Source organism: Pimephales promelas, chromosome 16 (assembly GCF_988280905.1).
Source record: "Pimephales promelas chromosome 16, fPimPro1.hap1.1, whole genome shotgun sequence".
Lineage (NCBI taxonomy): Eukaryota > Metazoa > Chordata > Actinopteri > Cypriniformes > Leuciscidae > Pimephales > Pimephales promelas.
The window spans coordinates 21,916,875-21,942,168 of NC_142784.1; the positions used below are offsets into that span (position 1 = coordinate 21,916,875).

General features: G+C 38.4%; 1 protein-coding gene across 1 annotated transcript; it reads left to right on the top strand.

Moving 5' to 3' along the window:
• Window positions 1-38: 38 nt before the first annotated feature.
• On the top strand, window positions 39-23,568 carry mnta (MAX network transcriptional repressor a). The gene is made up of 6 exons (XM_039670831.2): window positions 39-322; window positions 5,756-6,308; window positions 6,458-6,499; window positions 7,789-7,900; window positions 19,455-19,647; window positions 20,372-23,568. Exons 1-6 carry the CDS (start codon window positions 250-252, stop codon window positions 21,133-21,135), a joined length of 1,737 nt encoding a protein of 578 aa, XP_039526765.2. The 5' UTR covers window positions 39-249; the 3' UTR covers window positions 21,136-23,568.
• The last annotated feature ends 1,726 nt before the right edge of the window (window positions 23,569-25,294 follow it).

The window sequence follows — 25,294 nt, forward strand, 5'->3', positions numbered from 1 at the left end:
GTCCAAAGTGTTTGTACAATGGCCCGATGTGTTGACTGACTGAATAACCCGCCATCTTGTTGTGACTCCTCTACGTGCGTGTGGAACAGTGACTTCAAGGGGGATCCAGTCACGTCTTTCCTTTTTTTTTTATATATTTTTTTTTTATAGACGACAAGATTGGATCCCGAGCAGAAGCTTTTGAATCTAACTAGTTAGCATTTTAATTCAGTTCTCCAATCGTTTTCTGGACCATAACACGAAAAAGAGATGAGTATCGAGACGCTTTTAGAGGCGGCGAAGTTTTTGGAATTGCAAGCCCTGCAACAACAGAAAGCACGTGGTAAGAAATGAAAATTATGGGGTTGCAGTCTTCTATAACAGGCAGAGGGTCACTTTACTGAATCAGTGTTGTTCTCTAATGGAGTACCAGGTTAATTTGAGACATTGTTGCATGTGATGTCACAGGCTGATTCGGTGTAACGTTAGTGCGTGACATGCAAGATTTGTGTTGTGAATAATCCGATAATAATACTCTGCAAAACTACAGTATAATATCCTTACGCTTACTTTCTAGTGTAGTAAACTGATGTTTTTCGCATAGTGACAGCCATGCGTTAAAATGCAGAGAATGTATGTTTATCTGCTTTGACTGTTGAGGTAGTTAGTGATTGAACACTTATTTACTGTGTCGATGTAGGAAAACATACCTGCTTGAATTTAAGGGCGGTGGCTTACAAGTACGTGCGCGAGTGCCAGTTTCTCTTTACATAATTTTTGAAATGTCACATTGCGCAGCTCTTATCTGCATTCTTTCTGTAGGAAGGGATGGGTGTAATGTGGTATTTAATTTTATTATGGTGTTCTGCAGCGTAATAGTGTACGGCTTATTTTTCTCACTATTGTTTTCTCTCCCGCGCTGCATACGTCCACTAGCGCTTTCTGAAGCTCCTCGGTGACGTGTCAGCCGTAGCCACGCCTCTTAAGCGCCTGCCTGGTTGACGTATCTGTCATAGCCACGCCTTTTTGTAAGAACCGCGTGGACAGAGCCCTCCCTCTTTCCTCCATGTGCGCGCCAGGCGATCCTCTGTGTAGGGAGGGGGTTTACAACCAGAGGGAAAGTAGGACAGTAACCCCCTGCTTGCGTTTCCGAAATGTACTGCAGTTATATAACGCACAGTATGCACTCCTGTATTTTTTTTTTTGGATCATCGTGTTGCTCTTAGCCAAGTACTGAAAGAATGACAAGCTTTTTTCTTTAGGATCACTCAATCAATTGAGAACCCCTTAAATCAGTTTAGATATTGATGTCAAAGATACTTGAAAATGTATAGAATTTATTGATGAACATTTATTTATTATGTTATTATGAATTGATAATTGCGATATTACGGATTTCCCACTCCCAGTTAGGAGGAGGCAGTTCTGTGTGCATTATTTATTGAATATATATATATATATATATATAATACTGTATTTCATGCTTCATGAAGTTGACCTGAACATGAATGAATATTATGTTTTATTTTTGTACATTCAAATTGAATACTTATCGGTATTATTAATTACTTATTCCAATTATAAAAATTATAGAGTAGATAGAGCATTTGCTATTGCCAGCCCTAGGCTGTGGAAAAGCCTTTCAGTGTATATCAGATCGGCACAGTCTTTAAACGTTTTCTTGGCTTTCAATACACTGAGCTTCTGTCATGAATGTGTGGTTTGCCCTGTGTTTCTTTTGTTTAATGCTTTGTTCAGCACTCTGGTCAGCTGAGTTTAAATTTTTTTGTAATTGTGCTTGATAAATAAAACAAACAAATTATAAAAACATATTTCTTATTTGATTTTTCAGCTTATTTTCTATGTCTCATTTGATATCGTATTCTAAAGTGCCACAAATGGCCTCTCATAGGCAGTGTTTAAATGCTCTATTTTTTTACGAACATGCGTGTATTTTACTCCAGTCTAAAGGGGGGGGGGGGGGTAAAACTCTTCTCAGTTTCACTTCTGTATTTCACCACAGCTGACTGTAATTCTACTCATCATGTGACTTGGTAAAAGCATTCAGACAGCATTTTAAGCTGGGCTGTAAATTGTATTGCAAACTGGTGGACAGTTATTTCCTTTGTGCAGTTACCCTTTGCCCACTGTAGGTGTTAAATAAGTATACCAAAATACTTTGGACAGTCAGGTCACAGGTGTTGTCCATGGGAATTATGTAAAGAAACACCTGAGGGCTTCTCTTCCTTGTCCGACAATATACAGTGCTTTTAAATCGATTAATCGCATCTAACATAAAAGTTTTTGTTTACATAATATATTTTCTTGTGTGTGTATATATATATATATATATAAATATATTTGTATATATGTCTGTGTGTGTTCTGTTTATACCCACACACGTATCTATACAAAAATATTTTTGTGTTTATGTACCACACACACCATATATTCACACATATTATGTGAACAAAAACTTTTGTTAGATACTGTTAATCGATTTGACAGCTATATATATATATGTGTGTGTGTGTGTGTGTGTGTATAAAGAGTTCAGATGCAAAAGCCTCTCTGTCCCATTTGAATTTCTTTTTTTTCTAGAATGATCATTTTTATCAAGCCTGTATATTTAAAGGAGTAGTTCACTTTTAAAAATTTTTTGCTGATAATTTACTCACCCACATGTCATCCAAGACGTCCACGTCTTTCTTTCTTCAGTCGAAAAAAAAGTTAAGGTTTTTGATGAAAACATTACAGGATTTTCTCCATATAATGGACTTCATTGGGAACCAAACGGTTCAAGGTCCAAATGAAAGTTTCAGTGCAGCTTCAAAGGGCTTTAAACGAGACCAGACTCTGAATAAGGGTCTTATCTAGGACCCTTCGAGTCATGACTCGTTCATTTTGATGAACGAGTTTGAACAGGAGAGTCACGATCGCTCATCACAGAACAGAGCAAGGCGAGCATATGTGCTTATAAAACTTAAACTTTTTTATTTATTTTTTAAATGACCGATGGTTTCTCTAGATAAGACCCTTATTCATCGTCTGGAATCGTTTAAAGCCCTTTGAACAGTTTGCACTGAAAGTGTCATTTGGACCTTGAAGCGTTTGGTTCCGAGTAAAGTCCATTATATGGAGAAAATCCTGGAATGTTTTCATCAAAAACCTTAATTTCTTTTCGACTGAAGAAAGAAAGACGTGGACATCTTGGATGACATGGGGGTGAGTAAATTATCAGCAAAAGTTTTTTAAAAGTGAACTACTCCTTTAAGTTCAGTAATTTCAAATAAATGACAATTAATAGGTAATCTCCATTGCCATTTAAGTGAAATTACTAAACTTAAATATACAAGCTTGATATAGAATGATCATTCTAGAAGAATGTATTTATATATATATATATATATATATATATATATATGTGTGTGTGTGTCACATTACTCTTAATGTCAGATAAGGGAGGAACCAAACTATCACATTTCACTTGTGTTGACTTGAAAGACTTGCTTTTTCATGTGTATTGTGCTTCCTTGTGTATTCTCGTAATTGGTTGTTTGGTTCCATATGAACTAGACATCCACACCCCCCCAGCTTGCGCTGTTCAAATAGCACAGTGGTGACTGGTTGGGGGTGGATTGCTGCGCTGAGATTAGGTTGGAGCACTTTCACCACCCCCTTCGCTGACACACATGATAAGAATGACTGTCTTAAGTCTCATTATCTTCTGAGTGCACATGATTTGATGCTGTCCTGCTTTTCACCCTAATGAGATTCATGATGTTTCAGGTGCACACACACACACACCTGTGTCTTTTCATTTTATGTAGGGCACCCTTATATGCCTGTGACCTCTTTACTACCCTGGGCGTTAAGAGGATTTTTAAAACAAGTAGCATTAGATTGCACAATTAGACATTTTTAATGTTTTAATTGGCGTTAATTGGCTGATAGGTTCGGGACATGCATATAGGGCAGTGGTTTGCAGGCACTGGTGTTCTGGAATGAGGTAAAGTCCAAGTTTAAATTGATATGCCAGGTAACACTAGTCTGTTCAATTAGACTAAATCACGAATGCGAAACACACACAAAAAAAAGAGGCGGGATTTATCGCAGGAAACAATCATAGCGTGATGGAGGCATTGCCCACTTTCACTGACTTTTCCCCTTTTCATTCTCAATCCCCCCCCCCCCCCCCCCCAACCAAACCCACCACAAGCTTTAGGGGGTCTGTTAAAAACTCAATGGGCTCAGGGAAGGCAAGAGAGACATGGACTCCCACTGTAACCAGCGAGTTTCGACGTTGGATTTAAATGTCACATTTTGTATTATTTGCTTTATTTTGTTTTTGTTACATAGATTATGGAGGAAACGTCCCTGTATAGAGAACTTTTGGAATTAATTGACTTGGATTAACCACAAAACCTCTGATCAGGATAATTCTCCTTCAGCCCCACAACCGTGAGCTAATATCTAAATGTACTTTAGCTGAGCAAAACCTATACATTTATCAGGTGAATTCAGTGTTAATGCAGAGTAATGGCTGCTGTAAATTCAGCTTTGCCATCACAGGGATAAAATATATTAAAATAGAAAACTGTTTTTTTTTAAAATTGTAATAATATTTCACAATAACTGTTTTTACTGTGTTTTCTATCAAATAAATGTAAACTTGGTGAGCAAAAGTGATGTCTTTCAAAAACCTTAATTACTGTGTGTGTACATACTTTTCAGGAAAATCAACCTACGAATGGGTTACTTTTAGTTACCTGGGTTTGCACATTAAACTGGGATAAACATTTAACTGGGGGAAAAAAAACAACGTGATTGAATGTTCAGTCTGTGGGGCAATCCTTTCACCTAAAATAGACATTACTTCCTTAATTTCTTTACTGGTGAACAGCAGTGGAAATCCTGGTTCTAGTTCTCCTGTCTAATAAGTGAAAAAAAAGATTGCGTGTCTCTCCAGTGTCTGTACGTTTTTTTGTAAACAGTGTCAAGTAGGGTGAAACGGCATGTATAATTGATACTGAAGGTTTGGCGGAGGTTCAGAAGGCCATCCTGTGGTCTTTTGGTGTAGGCCTGCTGAAGAAGGGATTATAGTAAGGGAGGGGGCAAGAATCGTGTTTCCATTTAGCCCAGAGAAACTTTAGCCTGAAGCCTGTACACAATGTGCTCTAACAGTGTAGTCTCTATCCCCCATTGTTAAAAAATAACACTTATTTGTCTGTACTCACACAAAAGCTCATTTAAAGGAGAAGACAGATATAATCACAGGCTGCTTTATTGACCTATACTAATTTGTGGCTGCCTCGTCTCCATTATGTGCCCGAAATGTTATCGTATCATATGTGTGAGGTCAAAGGTTACCTGCAGTGTTTAAAATAAAGTTCAGTCTCTTACATTTCCTTGAACACTGTTTACTGGATCATACTGAGAGAGAGAGAGAGAGAGGACATCCATTTAGATGATTTATTATCTTGTATTTTTGTTATAGATGTTACCTGAATGTTTATAGACTGATATAATGATTGATTTTTAGATTAAAATTCGAATTAATTTTTACTGTTTGAACAATATATTATATATTATTTTAAATCTGGCCATTCATTCGTTAACAGCCATTACATGAAAACAATTGGTTCATTCCAAAAATATAACATCGGTACATTCCTTAAAAAGATGTTTTATGAAAGTATCTTTATGTGACATTGAAGATTCGATAGTTTCTGAATGTGTATAATTAATGAATATTTTCCTATATTTCTTTCGACAGAAGAGAATGAGCTTCAGGACAGGCGGCGCCGTGAACAGGAGGCGGAGAAGCGGAGAGCAGAAGTCAACTCTTATACTCAGCCCATTCGAATGAACCAATTGACCTGGGTGGAGGAGTCCGGACCTGAGCATCGCTACATAGCTGCCCCGGCCCAGCCTCTCCCCCCACCCCCTCCCCCTCCCCCCACTATGCCCATCACAGTCATCCCTATCCCGGTGGTAGCCTCCACTCCTCCCGCCCTCCCTCCACCCCCCACCACATCTCTCAGCCCGTCGGCAGCACCCCACCTCACGCCACCCAGAAAAGATGCCCACTCGCTGCCACACCAGCAGGCACTGCACCAGCGCCCCCTCATCCCGTCTCAGGTGAAGGCAGAAACCACATCACTGTCTCAGTTCAATAGCACCAAACTGGCCCAGCAGCACCAAACCTTCCCGGACTCCATTATGGCGGCCTCCCAGCATGCACTTCTCCCCCAGCCTGGACCTTCTTCCGCACAACTCAGCCCGTCCGATGACCACCGCAGTTTGGATGGCAAGAAAAGACCTGGCGGGTGAGTGAGGGAGTGAAGCTGTCATTTATGACCATGTTGACCAGTGTTTAAGGCTGAATCACATGAGAACTTTATGGTGGGTTTTATGGCTGTGAGTTTGTATTATGTTTGGGAGCTAACTATTAAAGACGTGTATGACGTGTTTACAGGGCAGGGACGAGAGAGGTGCACAATAAGCTTGAAAAAAACAGGTAAGTTCGTCTTTGTTTGCTTTTGGTTTACCTCTATCAAATGACTTTCACCCAATGCTTTTCTACATTGAAGGTGATGGAAAGTGTACACTACCATTCAAATTTTTTGGGAGGGTAAGACTTTTAAATGCTTTTGAAGAAGTCTCTTGTGCTCAAGGCTGCATTTATTTAATCAAAAACACAGTAATGTTGTGAAATATTCTTCTAATTTTAAATGGGGCTGTCAAACGATTAATCGCATCCAAAATAAAAGTTTGTGTTTACATAATAAATGTGGGTGCACTGTATATAATTATTTTATATATATATATATATATATATATATATATATATATATATACACACACATGCTTGTATATATTTAAGAAATATTTTCATGTATATACTGAATATAGATTTATATATAATTTATATTATATATAAATATAAATATTTTATATATAAAATATATATTTTTCCTTAAATATAGATGCATGCGTGTGTATTTATATATATGAAGAGTTCAGATGCAAATTTTCTTCTTTAATGATGATTTTTATCAAACTTGTATATTTAAGTTCAGGAATTTCACTTAAATATCAATTAATAGGTAATTATCATTGCCATTTAAGTGAAATTATTGAACTTAAATATACAAGTTTGATAAAAAATCATCATTAAAGAAGAAAATTTCAAATGGCATTTAGAGGCTTTTGCATCTGAACTCTTCATATATTTATATATATAAATAAAATAATTATACACAGTGCACCCACATTTATTATGTAAACACAAACTTTTATTTTGGATGCGATTAATCGTTTGACAGCCCTAATTTTTAACTGTTTTCTATTTTAAATAAGGTGATTTGGTTCTGAATATTATAATCAGTTGAAAACAGTTGCGCAGCTTAATATATTTATGGAAAGCGTGATTTTTTTTTTCAAGGATTTTTGATTAATAGAAAGTTTCAAAGAACAGTATTTATTTGAAGTAGTCCTTAAATGGAACTACTTTTCTTTTCACTTTTGATCAATTGAATGTGTCCTCGCTGAATTAACAAATACTTTTCTTTAAATAAACAAAATGAATATTTGAATGCTCATATAATTTGTGTGCCAAAAATAAAGATGTTTCAAACAAGTCTGCCATTGATTGATGTATACAAATAAATCAAAAACAGATTTTGCTATTGGCCTTTTGTAGTTATATAAAAATATTAAAATCATAAATAATACGTGAATGCTGACACTAGGAATAACCTTAGTCGATTATAACTCCTCTAATTCGAAATGATCTTCTTTTTTCAGACGTGCACACTTAAAGGAGTGTTTTGAGACTCTGAAGAAGAACATCCCTAATGTTGATGAAAAGAAGACCTCCAATCTGAGCGTTCTGAGAAGTGCTTTGAGATACATTCAGGTAAGTCCAACACTGTCTCTGGTGACAGATATTCACCGTCTGCTGTGCATCTGCATCTCTTGCCACGTCATCTGACCTTGACTTGAGGTGTATATTTACACATGTAAATATACTTCAATGCTCGAGCAGAAGGGAGCACCACCCGATGAGGCGTTCTTGACTTTGTTAGTTGCAGTGTTTTTGTCTGAAGATTGAAAATGAGATATTTCCAGGGCTTCTTTAATTGATCTTAAGCTCGAGATTACATGGATTGCTTCTCTCCTGCTGTGTGAGCAGAGCACCTTCCCTTAACCGTCGCTTCATTTGGTTCATGTAAACCGTGATCATAAGCTTTGCTCTATCTGATTAAACCAGCGCCTCATTCACACATGTGCTCGCCTACAGGCACACCCTTTAGAAGAAGGAGAAATCCAATCAAATCAAAGGATTTGATTTAGCCGAGGCGCAAGGCGTGCAGGAAACTAGGGCAGTGTGGAAACAGAAGTCGTGTCACTGGATCCCCCTCCCTCTCTAAAGCCGACAGACCGACCAGACGAACCATTATCGCTTTCTGCTGCCTGTTGCTCAATCAGGCTTATGGTGTATTTATTTAAAGCACATGGCCTGTTGAAAACAACCAGCCATTTGCTAGGATTTCTGCAGGATGTGTTCAGTATTCTGGGAAGTGTTTTGAATATACGGTATATTGTATTTGGAAAATTCATATTTTGAGATCTAGTTTGAAACAGTACTGGATAAAGAAGTAATAGGTACACTATATGTTACTTATAAAACAGTTAACTACATTGAAGCTGTTTTAGTCTAGATTTTAAATGTCCGGATCATAAATGTATTTTTAAACTACAAAGTCAATTGTAGTGACTACATCGTTTAAAATACATTTATGTATTTGTATCTGTATATGAATAAAACACATTTATTCAACTATATAGTCAAATGAAATATATGTGGTTTTACAACCTGAGAAATGTTTGTCTAGTACAGAACAGTGTTGAAACGCAAATTAATTTAAATGATAATTTGTTTAAAAAATATTATTAATTTAACTACTTGTTAAATTGGTTGTTTTATTATTCGTGACACTGAATAATTACTGTCTATGAATGTTTATCCTGGACAATAGGCGTGTGAGAAGTTCATGTCTATTTTTTAACTAGTCAGTCATTGATATGAGCTGTTTCCCAGCCAGTATCTCACCGTCTCCCTTTCTGTTTTGTTCTGTGTTCCTGCTAAAAGATTAGTGTGTGTCTGCAGATCACGGGGCTTCTCTTTTAATGATTTGTGTTGTGTTTGTGTGTAAGTGTGTTTTGCTATGGTCTCTGGAGGTGGCAGTGGCACAGTGTGTGTCCAGGCTGGCCGCGGGCCATGGGCGGAGGCCCCACCCACTCTCCCCTCAGCGGCCAATCAGCTTCTCCTGGAACTTAGTAAAAGGATTGTTTGATGAGATTACTCTTTATTTTATTCATCTTCTTGGCACCTGATTCGTGCCCGATGTGTTTTTTTGACATTAATAGTGAAATAATTGATTGTGATTCATCAATCACGGGACAAATTGCGTCAATCTGTGTTTAGGGCAGACGGTAACATACCAGTGTTGTTATTGTTCATTAAAATGGTAATAGTTTAAAATAAGGTCCCATCAGTTGACGTTAGATAATCCTTTAAAGCTATGGTATACGATGTTAAAAATCGGTCGAGACGGTAGGGAAGTTTTAAAAAACGCCCCTCCACACACACCCCCCTCCCCTCTGTGCTACCTGATCCCTGACGTATGTCACGTTTGAGTTCACGTCAACGCAAGATTAGCAACACATGAAATGTTCTAAACTCCCCACCACCATTATAATACTACTAGTATTGCTAAGGTTTTCAGTAATTGTTATTGCAGCATGCAGCGCATCTTGTTCAAATTCCGATCGGCTCGAACAGAAACCTCGAACAGGAAATATAATTACTTTGACTCATGATAAGCGATGCTAAACGGCTAACATTCCAATGCCGACTGGCAGCATGAGCAAGTTGTCAAACTGATAAAAAGCGACGTAACACGTCACACCATAAAAGAATAAATAAATGTTTACCTGCTCAACAAAAAGTCATCCGTGTCAGCGTTGTTTTCAGCCCCAGATCTCCCTGAAGCTTTCTCCAATGGTCAATGAAGGACACTATATTTATCCTACTTGGAGTCCGGCGTTCTTCACATTTCTTTTTAATCTCTGATCTTTCCTCCACAGACTTTCTCTTGCGTCCAAACTTTACAGTAGAGGCAAGCAGGGGCCGCTTGCTGTTGTTGTTTATATTTTTATCCATTGCTTTATCCATTGCTGATCTGATGCTACTAGCTAGCTACCATAGACAGTCTGTCAGCTGTTTGCTCACGCACGGAGGGGGGCGGGTGCGGTTGGGTTGGAGACGCGAGCGCCAGGCGGAGTTTCAAGAGGAGCTGGTGATTGGATGAGAGCAGTTGACCAATATAAGCTGTGCGGCCGTACAGCTTACATTGGTCAACTTTTCTGCGGCTGTACAGCCAATAGAGTGAATGGATTTTTTTTCGTTCTTTTTTCTATTCATATTGTTAGGATTGTACTATATAACCATAACCAGCATCTAAACGAGGATATTAATAAAGAACAATCTTTGAAATCGTATACCCTAGCTTTAACTAACAATGTGCAATACGATTGTTACTGTATTCATTAATCGTTGTTAATAAAAACACAACTGTGAATTGTTAATGTTAGCTCAGATCCTTTAAATAATATTAACAGATACTACTTTATATTTTAGTAATATGCTAGTAATTGTTAAAATTAAAATTGTAAATAATAATGTTAACAAATGGAACAATATTGCACTATAGGATGAACATATAAAAATAAAAGCTAAACTATATCCTTTAAATAATATTAACAAATACAACTTTAGTTTTAAATGGTACCGTATCGCTCTAAAACTATTACAATTGTTTTTGGTAATTGAAATAGGGATTAAATAAAATATAAGATGTAAATATTACAATGAAAAATGGCGGGTGAAAAAAAGTTTGTTTCATTTCTCTGAAAATTTTCCGAGAAAATTGTTTGTCTTGGAAAGTCTTGAGGAAGTAGTCACTCGACAGTGATTTTGACTCATTCTCTCTATTGTTATTTTGCAATTTGCAGCTATATATTAATATTCCTTGCTAGACCAGTCTCATTTTATATCTCATAACGTAGTCCAGACAGGGAACAGATTATGGTGACTGTTTCTTTAAATGTTATCCTGCAGTCCTGATAAGTCTCAGGAGTTTCCCTGCCGTTCTCATTTAGCACAGAGCTCCTCCTCCATTTCTCCCTCCTTCTGTGCTTTTTCCTCCTTCCCCCAGTCATGTTCCCTGCCACGGCCACATGAGTAGCGAGCACATGGCTAGACAGAGCCTCGTGACGTCACCCCTCCAGCCGCTGTTCCTGCCGCAGCACGGCACACTCGTAGAGCTCCATCTTAGTTTAGCCACATCCCTGAAACCCCCGCATTAGGTGCTGCCTTTTATTTAAGGAAACTTGCAGGACCTGTTTTTGCGAAGCAGGTTGCAGTGCATTGTGTTTCAGTGCTGACTGTGAGACTGATGTTTTGTTTTTCAACCTGATTAAAATATTGACAAATTGTTTTGTTTTTTTAAACTTATTTATGCATGTTTGTGGTGGTTTGGGAAGTCTACAAGGTCAGTTGTAAATATCAGTGTGCTTTATGACGCAGATTTATCTTTGCACCAACCTGTTTTACAGTCTATGGCGTCAACCCTGATGTGTCACGATCAGCAGGATTGTGATTAGACATATCATCAGGATGTGCAAAACCAGAAGGAATACACCTGATTCATTTCCTGCCTTTGTGTAGTAGTGTGAAAGCGAGGCCGATGTGGGTTAGTTGGTCATGTATTTCATGCTTTGCAGAAACTAGTGGCTTGTCCTTGTGGGCAGGATCACATGATTGCTAAAACGTATGCTGAAAGACTCATTTGTTTTTGTACAAGCCACTGCAATTCCAATGTAGCTGATTCAGCAAGTATTCTTTGGTAAATGTCAGCACCATCTGCAGATCATTTGCTTTAAATGGAAAATCCTGTCATCTTTTCATCCTCATGTCACTCAAATCTATTAGGACAAAAAGAGTTATTAGCTATTAGTTATTAACATAAAAAAGCTATTATTAGTATATTAGTTATTAACATGAAAAAGGTGCTCTTATTGACTATCTAGCTCAGTTGCGATTATAAAATGCCAACCTAATTCATATATCCTGTTTAAATTTAAAGATTGGCAAATATAGTTTTTAATACACTGTTAATCAAAAGTTTGGGGTTGGAAAGAGTTTTTAATGTTTTAAGAAGTCTCTTATGCTCGCCAAGGCTGCATTTCTTTGATTAAAGATCATTTCTTTAATTTTTTCCCCATTTTCTTTAATGAATAGAAATCCTTTGTAATATAATAAATGTCTTTACTGTAAGTTTTGTTCAATTTCATGCTCCCTTTCTATATAAAGTGTTACTGACCTCAAACTTTTGAACTGTGTGTATTTGTATTTTTAATATAAATAATCAATAGTCTACATCAATAAAAACATAATATAAATAATTAATCACTAGTTTGTTTGTTTTTTCGTGTGTTTAATCTACTCTAGGGAATTAGGTGAGCCAGGATCAATGTTCTTTTTAAAGATCTTTCTGACAACCTCCCAAGTGAAAAAAGATTACGTTTGACATTGATGACATCCCAGAATGGGTTTAATCAAGCCTGAACTGTTAACAAGCAGTAGCAGGAAATTAATGTTGTAGGTTGAGCTTTCTCTCTTCACACAATTTTAAACTGCAGTACAAGACTTCCTCTTTTTCAGCACCATGTCAAACCAGAGATCCAGAGAGATTTACAGCTGTGCTTGAATAGGCCGAGTTTCCAAATGCCTCAAACTGGAGTCACGGAATATCTTTGACTGCAGGCTTGTTTATGAGGAAGAGCGTGGCTGCAACGTGGCTCATATGCTCTCTCTCTCTCCCTTCTTTTGTTCTGCAGAACGGAGTCTGCAAACACAGGACCCCCCTTCCTCATCTAACACTGCATGTGACAACATCAGGTCAATTTTTACCTCATACAAATCCATCATATGCACGCACACTTGTATATCCAAAAACGTGACGACGCAAATGCAAACTTGCATGTTCATAGCCATGGGGGCGGAGCTTAAGTGAGTAACTGAAGATAGCAAACCGATGGGGGAGGGGGAGGTCGTGTGCTCCGCTTTCGAGAAATCAACTACATAAGCTAATAAGAGCCACTGTCAGCTCATCCCTCGTCCCTAAGTTCGAGAGCTGCTGTTCTGACAGATTTTGAAAAAAAAAAATGTTTGTCTCTTATTGTAGTCGTACGATATTTATTTATTTTTTATGCCTAATGTCTATATCTCATAGCCTATTTACACTGCACAGACAAATGCTAACAAACACGTTTGTTGGGTTTTGTCGGATCAGTGTGTTACCCCTAATGGCGTTGGTCGGGTTGGTTTTCAATCGGTGTTTGTCTGTGTCTGTAGTTGCAGTGTGAACATGAGGATTTTTCACAAAATTCTAGATCCAATGGTCAAATTGATTGTTGGTGTTTGTCTGTGCGGTGTGAATAGGCCTTTAGAGTGCTGGGTAAGCGATAAAGCCTAAAATAAACAGATTTATACCTTAGATACCGATAATAGTAGCGTTTTCTTTTTGTCCAATCATCAACACTTTTAAAAGTCTGGCACCCCCGATCCCACCTCACTATCAAATCATTACACTAAAAAAAAATATATTTTGATATGGAAAACCCTGCAATGAAACACTCATCACTTTCATCATTTCTACATTACATGCTAGCGGTGTGACGCGACAAAAGTCAATCAAATCCATTATAATTAGTGACTCTGTCTACACTGGATATGGCGTGACATGACAAATTCTCAAAAGTAAACTGATGAAAAGTGCTCGTGCTACTTAACAAAAAGGACATTTACAATGGTCGCGTCCAGTATAGATGGCTTTTCAACGTGACAACGGTTACGTCCGGTGTATATGTTTGGTCTGTTGTTGAATGGGAGCGGCGAGTTCACAATTGACCTATGGCTAAGCCACGCCCTGAGCCAGTCACAGTGCGCAGCTAACCCAATACACTCGGACATTCTCTGCTTCCACGTCCATTGAAATGCATCGCAGTTAGTCAGTTTTCATTCGTTTTTTTCTTGTCATTTTAAGTTTAAAATGGTCAAACGGTGTGCATGGGGTACATGCAACTCCAACACTAGGTTCCCAAGAGGCTGGACAACGGTGTGTTTTTTTTTACCCATTCCCAAGCCAGATCTCAACCGAGATAAGTGTCTTCCATGGATTAAGTTATGCGGTAGACAACACCAACTAAACGTGGATAAATTAAATTAGGATGTCTTCATCTGTTCTAAGTTAAGTCGACAACGTATTTGAACGTTATCTTTAAAATCTCTAACGTAACGTTAGGCTGACGTTAGAAAACGTTAACGTTAGCTTCTAGCTGCGGTGTACATCATGTCACTTAGCTTCATTAATGTATCTGTAAATAACCGAGATAACAAATGTTAACAATGTAAATACTGTAGCACCAAACGGTGATGGCAACGATATGCGCTTTATCACGTTTACACTGTGACCTGTACATTTTTGCCTGAAGTATCATTTCTACACTAGATGAAGCAACTGAAGAAGGAATTTTTAGAGGTATTGTTTTTCGGTGCCACTTTATAAGGCAGAGAGCCAACCACCAATCACACACTCGAATGCTGTTGCCACAGCTGTTTTCTTTTTCTTTCTTTTTTCCTCTGCTGATCTCCCTTGCAGTAACTGTTTGAGCCACCCCACGGCAGGCGCAACAATTTGAGAACCACTATATTATAGTATTGTTCACAAAGAAATTTGAATAAAACAGTATTACCTTTTACTTTTTAATGATTTGTTAGACGGAAGTGTGCTAACCAGGGTCGGTGCTAACATTCTCCACCTTATTTAGTTTACTGCTTCTCAGGTGCTGGTTTCCTCAGCGCAGTAAAATATTCGCTTCCTCTACATCAGCCAAGCCAAAAAACGTATCGACCAATGCTGATTATTAAAGAACGCCAAATGTTGTCCAATACTTCGCCTGAGATGACATATAGCTCAGCTACTAGGCACTGACCTGATTTTACCTCCATGTCCTCCAGGATTTATATACGACAATGATTCGCATTCATCTCCTCCTCAAACACCATCCAAATGTTGTTATTCCTATGTAGGAGATGATAACATCTCACTCATATTGAGTCAGGAGACGGTTTAGCTGTCCTGGGCTGGAGCAGGAGGGAAGGAATGGGGCCCCAGTCCACGGATCAGGAGTTCAGTGGTTTTGGGTGTTTGTAGAGCAGGCCAGTGTGTGTGTGTGTGAGACTAACAGAGGCAGGCATGCACAGCTGTGAGCTGGAGCTGTGCCTGATGTAGTACACAGACCAGAGAGCTGTCAGCATGCTTCATCAGCGGTGAGAGGAAGGGTCCATGAGGGCCTGGTGGAGACAGCTTGCAAGGAATGTACTGGAGGGCGCACTTTTAAAAAAAGATCAGAGACGGCTTTTATGACGGATGTAAAGATATTGTTAGGAAATGCTTGCACTGAGATTCAGTGTTAGATTTGTGTTCTGGTTGAAATGTAGTCCAGTTGAGCTAACATGGGTGTAAAAGTGCTATTAGCTATATATTTAGCCTTGAAATTGGCATAATGAGAAGTGTTTCAGATCATATTCTATTTACTATATCCATGTATATTAGCATGATTGGAATGCTCTATCGACCAATCAGCATGCAGAAATCCAGGGGGATGGGGTGGTGGTTTCTTTCAAATTGAGGTTTGTTTGTAATTGTCCCTTCGCTACGCTCTACCGAACTCAGATGAGCGTTGTTACATTAAGCGCCTGTCCTGCACACTAGACCTATATATGGAGCCACTGAGAGGTGTTCAATCAAACAGGCTTTTTATACCACTGCCCAGTGCAGACAGCACATGCTCACGCTGTCACACTCTGCTGCCCGCTCACCATGCCGGTTACCACGGCAACTGGGACGGTTTTCAGCTGTTGCCTTGACAACAATCCAGTACTCCCATTTAATTTGCTGAGACAAAAGCTGTCTCTCATTTCGAAGGCTGTGTCCTTCAAATGGCCCCATACGTCATAAAGAATCTCTTATTTCTAAAAAGAAACCATTATATAATTATTCCTAATTAAAAATTGTTATAATTTCTTTGGAAAGTAGTAGTGAAACAGCACCGATGATGAATGGAGCCAACAAACGCGACTTCCAGAGAACGCAGCCTTCGAAAGAGACACAGTTAAAGACGCTGACGCCTCTGGGAGGCAAAAGGGCAGTCTGAGCTTTGGAAAGGATGTGGGGGGTGTATCGATTGGCCCAGTGGCCTGTCATTTTTCACAAGAGTGCAGAAGAATAGACCTTATCGAGCTGGAAGCCCCTCTTTATCTTCTGTCTCGCGATCTACAGACACCTGTACCCATATCAAATGACTGGCCTGGATCTAGTTTCCACGCTGTTGTTGATTCTGCAATGCCATGCTTGTTCAACGCACGTGGTGTAGGAAAAGGATGAGCTTTGTGATGTGTGCATTGTCATCATTGACATTGTTCAGTGTTTGAGGGTTAATGTGACTTTAAATGTATTATATATTTTTATGCTCTGTTTTTCTGGCACATACCACAATTTGAATGTGCTCTTTGAGTCGTCTAATGAGCATGTCATTAGACAAGCTTCAAAGTCATTTAACACAATGTCCACAGAGAGATTTTATTATAAACCTTTCAGAGTCAAAGATAATTCAATTATTATTATTCATAATATTATTATATTGTTTTGTTTAATACAATATAAAAAAATATTATTCATTTTTAAATATTATATTGAGTATAAATGCTGTTATAACTACTACTACTACTATATTATTTTAAAATGTATATTTAAAAAAATGATATTTTCGACTACAACACTACAAAGAAAGACTACCTCGCTAACAAATAATAAGCAGTAAATTAGGAGTTTGAGGCAAAAGTTATTGTTAATAGTTAGTGTTCCCCATACTGACCAAAAAAAAAATATTTATAACATATAGTAATTTAAAAGTTATAAAAAAAAGTAAAAAAATAAATAAAATATATATATATATATATAGTAATTTAAAAGTTTTGTTCACCCATTAAACAACTCGGGGAGCACCATTAACTTTCTTATTATTATAATTATTATTTATAAATAATAATAATATAAATTTTATTTATATATATATATATATATATATATTGTACAATATTTTCTGTGAATATATTAACACCATATTTCCCATTAAACTATTTTTGAAATGTATTATTATGTTTTAAGTAACTTCACATTTCACTCTGTTCACACGTCTGATGCATCACTGAGCAGCATGGTTTTTAGTTCTCCTTGTTTGTACACAGACCTCTTAATCTCTTCCTCTCCATCCTCTTATGGTCTTTAGCTACTGCTGTGTCCTCGTTGCCTGTTTGTTCCTCATGCGTCAGCTGACAGTGCAGGGAAACTGGGTCGCTTGGGCCCTGCCCTGTGTGTGCAGTGTCTCGTCCTGTCCCTGCCCTCTCACTCTATCTGTGCGTGTGTTTGGAGCTTCATGTTTCTCTGATCTACAGTTTACCTCATGTTTGTGAAGTTGGATCAGTATCTGTGTGTTTACGTGGGTAGATAGAAATGTACTCTTGTTTGGCACGCTCACACTACCCAGATGTCCACTTGTGATTGGCCGAGCTCATGCGTCATGAGCTCCACCCACTAATGTTACTCAGCGTGTGTACTCTTGCACACCAAGTGAATGCCTTCCCAGAAGTGGGAGGTGCTGTCATGCTTTGGGTAATCCACGTGTGTGTGTGTGAGTATGAGAGAATAGCCATGGCAGGGCTCTGATGAAAGCAAAACAGACGGTGGGGGAGGTGTGTGCTTGACCGAGACATCCAGGAAGGACCGGGAACTTAAGCTCTACGCCTATAGATGTTTACAGGCACACTTACAGAGAAGCATGTGACATCCATTTTACTTACAACAAGTCTAAGAAATTCCCTTATGCTTCCTTATAAGAAATGACATTAGTTTCAGCAGCCTTGGTTGGGCTCTATTAGGATATGAGTAAGAGATATTATCGGGTGTAATTCCAAAATAATCCCTTACCAGAATGAGCAGAGTCTTTTATCTTATGTTTGAAATAATGTAAAAAAATACATAATTTTATATAGAGAGGGAAATAAATGACCCAAATGCATATATAATGAGAGGTTATACATATAGTAAAGTTTATATATGAAGCTCTATTTTTGGCAAATTTAAAGGCCTGTTCACACCAAAAGTGAAATGTCTAAGCCTCAGGCAGAAGGAAATTTGAATTCACACCTGTACAGTAGAGGGCACAGCTCAAACAAACCTTTCAGCTGAGCTGCCATTCTGAATAGCAGAAGAAGAAGGTTCAAACTTCAGCAACAACATCAAAAAATCAAACACAAATGTGATGTTTATCTGAAGTAATTTTTGCTCTTTACTAAGGTTGAATTGGATCGTCCAAAGCCAGCAGCAAAGACGTTGGTTAATAAAGTGAGATTAAACTCAAAAAGTGTATTTGTGTAATTTAAAAGTAATGCATTATTTTACTAGTTACTTGGCAAAATGTAATCTGATTACGTAACGTGTGTTTCTCGTTAAATATATATACAGTCTATACATAAAAATGAGATATAAAAATTAGTTTGTAATGATAATGCCTCTAATAAGCTATCACTGTATTTATATCACAATATTATTCTGCATTTATAGTTTGCAAACATGTGTATCTACAATGTAACATTTCTTCCTGTATTTTAAGCTCTCACACATCCAGTAGTTTATGTCTGTTACTGGTTCCTTTTTTTTTCTGTGTGATGTTTTACTTTTGCTTTAGCAGGTCTCATTTAATAATAGACCTTATTTAGAGCAGCGCCATGACAGGTATGAAAGTGAGGCTGTGAGGGATAGACTTACCGTGTTTCCAATGGCATCCGCTGTAAAAAGCTGAATAAAGCGGCTAGATTACTTACAATTTTCCACAGCTTACGTTGTCGGGAGTTTTTTGTCAACTGACATTTTTTGGAAAGATATTTTTCCAGTGTTTCATGAGCAGAACAATCTGAAAACGCATTAAATAACAGTACAGCCCATTGAAGAGATGCATGTCTATCCCTCACAGCCTCGCTTTCATTCTCATTAAAAATCAAAGATGGCGCTGCCGTAAATAAGGCGTATTGTGTGGGTTAAGGAAATAGCCACCAACTCTAAGTGCATGGGAATGCTGATGTTGTATTCTATTGACATGCTTTTTTTTGCACAGCAAGGTGACGTTTAATTCTTGCGGCTATAGATTTTCTGTGTACCCTGCCAGCTCTTAATGCATAGGATAAATGCTCAGGTGTTTATTTCTTCATTTCCCCCTTACAGACTCTGAAGAGGAAGGAGAAAGACTACGAACATGAGATGGAACGTCTGGCGCGGGAGAAGATCGCCTTGCAGCAAAAACTGGCTGAGCTGAAGAACGAGCTGAGCCAGCGATTGGATGTGATTGAGATCGACCGTGTTATTCGACAGACTGTGCAACCAGATGATGACCAGGCCTCTACCTCCACTGCCTCAGGTTAGTCTTGCAGAAGGGTTAATGTTTCAATTGCTATAGATAGATACAGTACTGTATATCTGCTAAAAGTCAAGTATATTTATAAAGCGCTTTTCACAATATAGATTGCATCAAAGCAGCTTCACAGTATCAATCAAAACATCATGCCAATATTCGTTTCTTAGTGGAAAAACATCCACGTTTGGTAGAGCTGATCAATGGTATTAATGATTGGTCAATTAATTTGAATATCCCCAACTGAACAAGCCAAAGGAAAAACTCCATCAAGTGACCCGATGGTGTCCTAAAACTCCATCAGGTGACCCAATGGGCTCAGTTGGGGACCAGTTCTCCTCTGGCGTTTATGAACTAGAGGCCGGATTTACAGTAACTGTAAGGTAAAAATGTATATGAATGTCTCTAAACAGACTTTAAACGTGAACCTGTGATAAACGCTGATGGCGTTCACATGCCCATTAAGAATTGATTCTATAGTTATGTGCATTTGAATATATGTGCGCATGTTTGTAATTCCCTACAAAACCATGCTTGAACAAACTGCTTGTCTTGTCTATAAATTTGATACAGAATTTTGTTTTATTTTAGACCTTCGGGGTAGGGACACGAAACGAATTCACAACGCTTTATCTGTAGAGTGGGAAATGAAGGATCCAAGTTCCTAAACTTGTTTTTAAAAATCTTGTAATAGTTTCTGACCCTTTTTATTTTGTTGTTGTCTCTACAGAAGGCGAAGACAACATCGATGAAGATATTGAAGACGAGAGCTTATCCGCCACGGCCAACGCCTTACTCAAAGTGCCTGCTGCGCTTCAGCCAGAGTTAAAGAAGTCACATTCTGCCCTGTCCCTCATAGCACAGCACATCTCCATCCCACACAAACAGTCTAAAGCGTTATCCCCGATTCCGTCAGCTCAACTATCCCCTGTGGCCGCCGCTGCCCTCATCACAACTCCCGCTTTGTCCTCAATGCCAGCACAAGCTCCCAATGGCCCACCGTCTGCTCCGGCCCTGCAGACCCTACCTCCGGCCCAGACCCATATAGTGACCACGGCGAGTCTGCAACCTACCGTCATTGCTCACGCGGGATCGGCGTCGCACACCTCTGTCATCCAAACCATCAACCATGTCATCCATCCAGGCTCCAAGCACATGGCCCACATCTCCCCATCCTCCTCGAGCTCGGTGCAGCTGGCTCCCGGACCTCAATCCATTAGCCATATCACTGTCGCCCACCTTCCTGCAATCTACCCTCAGCCCGTCACAGTCACACAGCCGGCGGTTATGAGCCACATCGCGCACACACTCTCTCACGCCCAGATGAACGGCACTTCGGTATCTGCCGCACAAGCCGCCATGGTTGGCAAGCAGACGGCTGTGGGTGCTCAAGTGGTTACCCATCACCCTCAGCTGGTGGGCCAGACCGTCCTCAACCCAGTCACTATGGTGACAATGCCCTCCTTCCCAGTCAGCACGCTAAAGCTGGCCTGAAGCGCTGACAGTCAGGCCCCTAGATAGACTCTAGACACTTAGACCACATCCGCCCTGTTTGAGACTGCAGCCACACACAACACTGCATCTAAACGAACTATAAAGCAACAGGACTCAGTACATTCCAAATGAAATGAAAGTATATAAAGACTCAAAAAGTGATGCAAAGAAATTTATTGAATGTCTAATACTATATAATGATATATAATAAAAGACAAAAAGAGATGTTTTATCTTTATGTGTGGGTAAAGGCAAAGTCTAGAGTGCTTGTGTGCTGCTCAGTGTTTTAGGCTCTAGTAGAGTATATTATGATGAAACTGTGGTCCAGTCCCAGCCTAAACCGACTCTTAGCCAGCCTATTACGTCTAACCACTGGTATTAATGACTTATTTAAAAGGACGCCCCCCCATGATACCTCATACTAACTCCTCAACTAACAGCACACCTCATGCGAAGTCTCTTCTCGGCTCCCATTAGACCAGGTTTAACGTACTGTGTTGTGTCTGACTTAAATCCCAAAGCAGTTCTTGAAGTCCCTACAGAGATAAAAGACCGTTTATTCACCCTCATGTTGTTACAACCTGTTTGGCTTTCTTTTCTGTGCATGTCTTTCTTTTCAAAACATGCTCATGATTTTTTTGTCTATACAATGAAAGTCAATGGGGTTCAAAACGTTAAAACCACCAAGACATTTTTCAAAATTTCGGTAGAATTAAGAAAGTCAAACAAGTTTAGAATGGGATGAGGATAAGTAAATAATGAGTCGTCTTTTTCTTTTTTCTTTTTTTCTTACCTGGTCAGTTTGGTGTCATATTTTAACACTATAGTTGATGCTTTAAAACATCATGACGCTGCAAAAAAAATCTTTTTCTTGCTGTTTTTGTCTTGTTTTCCTTTACAAACATCTATGAATTATCTATAAATTCTTAAATCAAGATACATTTACTTGAGAAGGAAAATGACTTAAGATATTGAGTCTTGTTTTCTGAAAAATGTATCCAAATGAAAAAATGAAAAGATATTTCAACGTGGTAAGAAATATAATCTTGTTTTCCCATAGAATTTTGATATATTTTTCTTCTCAAGTAAATGTTCCTCAATGTTTAGATATTTGTACTGGAACATGAGACAAAATACTGTGTAAGGAAATCTTTTTTTTTTTTTTTTTTTGCAGTCTACTACAGTGTCACCTCGAGATTTAGACTTCTGGAGCGAATGTGAGATGTTTACATGATGACCGAATTTACATGATGTAGCCTATCTGTAGTGCTCTAGCTGGCATAGGCACTTTAGTTCTGTGACTATCACGTGAGTCATTGGGAATCTGACAGCAGTGCCTTTAACATTGTCAATCTAGAGTTCTGTTCAATGCTGCACAGACGCCCCCTATTGTTCTCTTGTTGCAATGCACTCTTACGTTTTTCACTAACAAAGCCACCAACTTGTATCAAACTGAGTGGTGTATGAATTCAGCTTGTGCTCCCCATTCTCTGAACAGTAACTTATGAGATAGCCATCAGTTTGCAACAATGTTTGCGAATGTATTTCAACATATTCAATGCCTTCATCTTGCCACTGGTGATAAATGTTGGTTAGTAGGCCATATGAAAAGGCGGTACATGGTTATTTGTGTATGTAGCAGAATCACGAGTGGTTAAAATTTCATGCATTCATTATTTCACTGCGTGTGTGTGTGTCGAATGCATCTTACAGAGGTTTTGTGCGTGTGTTTTTGTGACTAATAATGTTCCGAGGCAATTGGAAGGTGGATGGCTGTCACCCCGTGTTCCTTAAATGAACATCTTTATGCTTCAGGGCAGTTGTAAGAGTCTGATAGAGGAAGGATGCGTGGACGGGAAGATGTCTGTATTGAGCCGCACTGACCGCCACACAGGTAGAGCATATAACCTGTGTGTGTGTGTATATAGGTTTTGATTTAAAACTAACACTGTGATCGCTAACAGTTATCCCAATAAGAGCAAACCAGGTTTACAAATCACACTAGCGTTATGTTGTGCAAGGGTCCCTGCATTTGTTTTGCTTCTGTAAGCGTGGGAGAGAAAACGCATTGAACTTTTTTTTATTTTAGATGTCAGTTTTGTGTAGGATGTACACATTCATAGACGAATTGACGTGGCTGTTTTCGCATGTAGATGGATGATTCCTGTTTCAGTGCTATCTTTTTAAAATATGTTCTTTTAAATTTCTGGGACCATGTATAGTTGTTGGGGCAACTTTTCAGACCTCTTTCCACACTGATATTATATATATGCGAATATAGTGTGTTTTCCCTATGGAGAAAGTTTAAGTTGTGTATATAGCCTGTAAATTTGGGGCTAAGTATAGACCTGACTGTCCATTTATATTATAAAAGGAGCAAAAAATAAACCAGAACAAATGTTAAATAAAATTAAATAAATCTTGATGAATTTACTTGTTTTGTGGACACTTGAGAATAATTTGACAGTCAAATAGAGAACTTTAAGGGATATTTTACCCAAAAATGAACACAAGTCAATTACTCTCCTTCCTGCATTTTCTGATGTTCTTTGTTTTGTGGAAATATATTTTGCAGTGCATTAAGAGCCTTTTAGACATTTCACAAAATAACTTTTTTCACAGATAAAAGAAGGAGATGACGACTGGTTGAGTAGCTGAAGGCAGAATTTTCATTTTTGTGTAAACTATATCTTTAACTATATCTACCTCCACTTTTAACAAATGATATCTGTTTGTCAGTTTGAGTAAAGCCATATAGTTATCAGAAAACTGATTATTTTTGCAAACAATTGAACCCGACAAATTTTGGGAGTCATGTTTCTATAGAAAATGAATTTTTAGCTCCAACCCTAATTAAACACACCTGAAGAAACCAACTAAACAATACTGCTTGTTAATAATCAGCTGGTGTGTTTGAGCAGGGTTGGAACTGAACTCTACTAACTAAACGGAAAGAAGAAAAAAACCTTTATAGTAGCTCAGCCGTTGGTCACCATCCACTTTCATTGTATAGAGGAGAAACTCCGACATTCAGAAGTTTGGAATGATGCGATGAGGATGAGTCGAGTAAATAATGGTTTTCATTTTAGGGTGAACTGTCCCCTTCTTCTGTTCACATGCATCAGTTCTTATCAGACTGTCGAATTGTATGTACAATGAATATAGGCCTCTAATATGGTGTGGCTCAGAGTAGAAAAAAATAAAAAAGGTAGGCTAAGTTTGACTATATCTCCCAAATATGACTTAATATCCTCAGAATTACATTTTAATGTTTACACTGCTGGAAATGGTCGTTGCGTGCCTTATATTAAATGGTTTAGATTACCAATATGAATTTGTAATTATACACATTACTCCATTTACACAAGTAAAAAACAAACAGGTGAGCAAGATGAGGAGCAGCAGGATCTGTGAATTAAATGCATTCTGGCATTTAGTATTAATGAGATGACACAGCACTAATTTTCACCCCTGGTGATCATCCAGCTAAGAGGGTTTGGCTGTAATCGAGATAAATATCAGGTCACAAAAATGATTCTTATCCGAATTAGTCAATATGTGATTCATAGTATTTGAAAAAGGAGAATTGATTTATGCACCTTGGTTTTAATGTTTGGGCAGGACTTCAATTCATATCTTAGGATGGAGACTGATGCTGCCCACCTTAACCAAACCATGTGGAGAATATTGTAGTGGGAAAGTCCAGGTTACAATCACATCCAGGATTTTTCTCCACATAATGGACTTCAATGGGAACCAAATGGTTCAAGGTCCAAAAGACAGTTTCAGGGCAAACTGTTCAAAGGGCTTTAAATATTTTCAGCTTAATTTTTTTCTCTGGAAAAGATTCGTTCATTTTGATGAACGAGTTCGAACAGGAGAGTCATGAACGCGCATCACAGAACAGAGCAAGGCGACCATTTGAGCTTATAAAACTAACAACTTTGTTTTTTTTTTTTTAAATGAGCGATCGTTTCGCTTGATAAGACCCTTATTCATCGTCTGGAATCGTTTAAAGCCCTTTGAACAGTTTGCACTGAAACTGTCTTTTGGACCTTAAACCGTTTGGTTCATTGAAGTCCATTATATGGAGAAAAATGCTGGAATTTATTTTCGACTGAAGAAAGAAAGACACGGACATCTTCAATGACATGGGGGT

Bases quoted from the DNA above. Each gene is read 5' to 3' on its own strand.
- mnta (XM_039670831.2), top strand. From the start codon at position 250: ATGAGTATCGAGACGCTTTTAGAGGCGGCGAAGTTTTTGGAATTGCAA. The intron at 323-5,755 runs GTAAGAAATGAA...TTCTTTCGACAG, and splicing joins GCAACAACAGAAAGCACGTG to AAGAGAATGAGCTTCAGGAC. The intron at 19,648-20,371 runs GTTAGTCTTGCA...TTGTCTCTACAG, and splicing joins CTCTACCTCCACTGCCTCAG to AAGGCGAAGACAACATCGAT.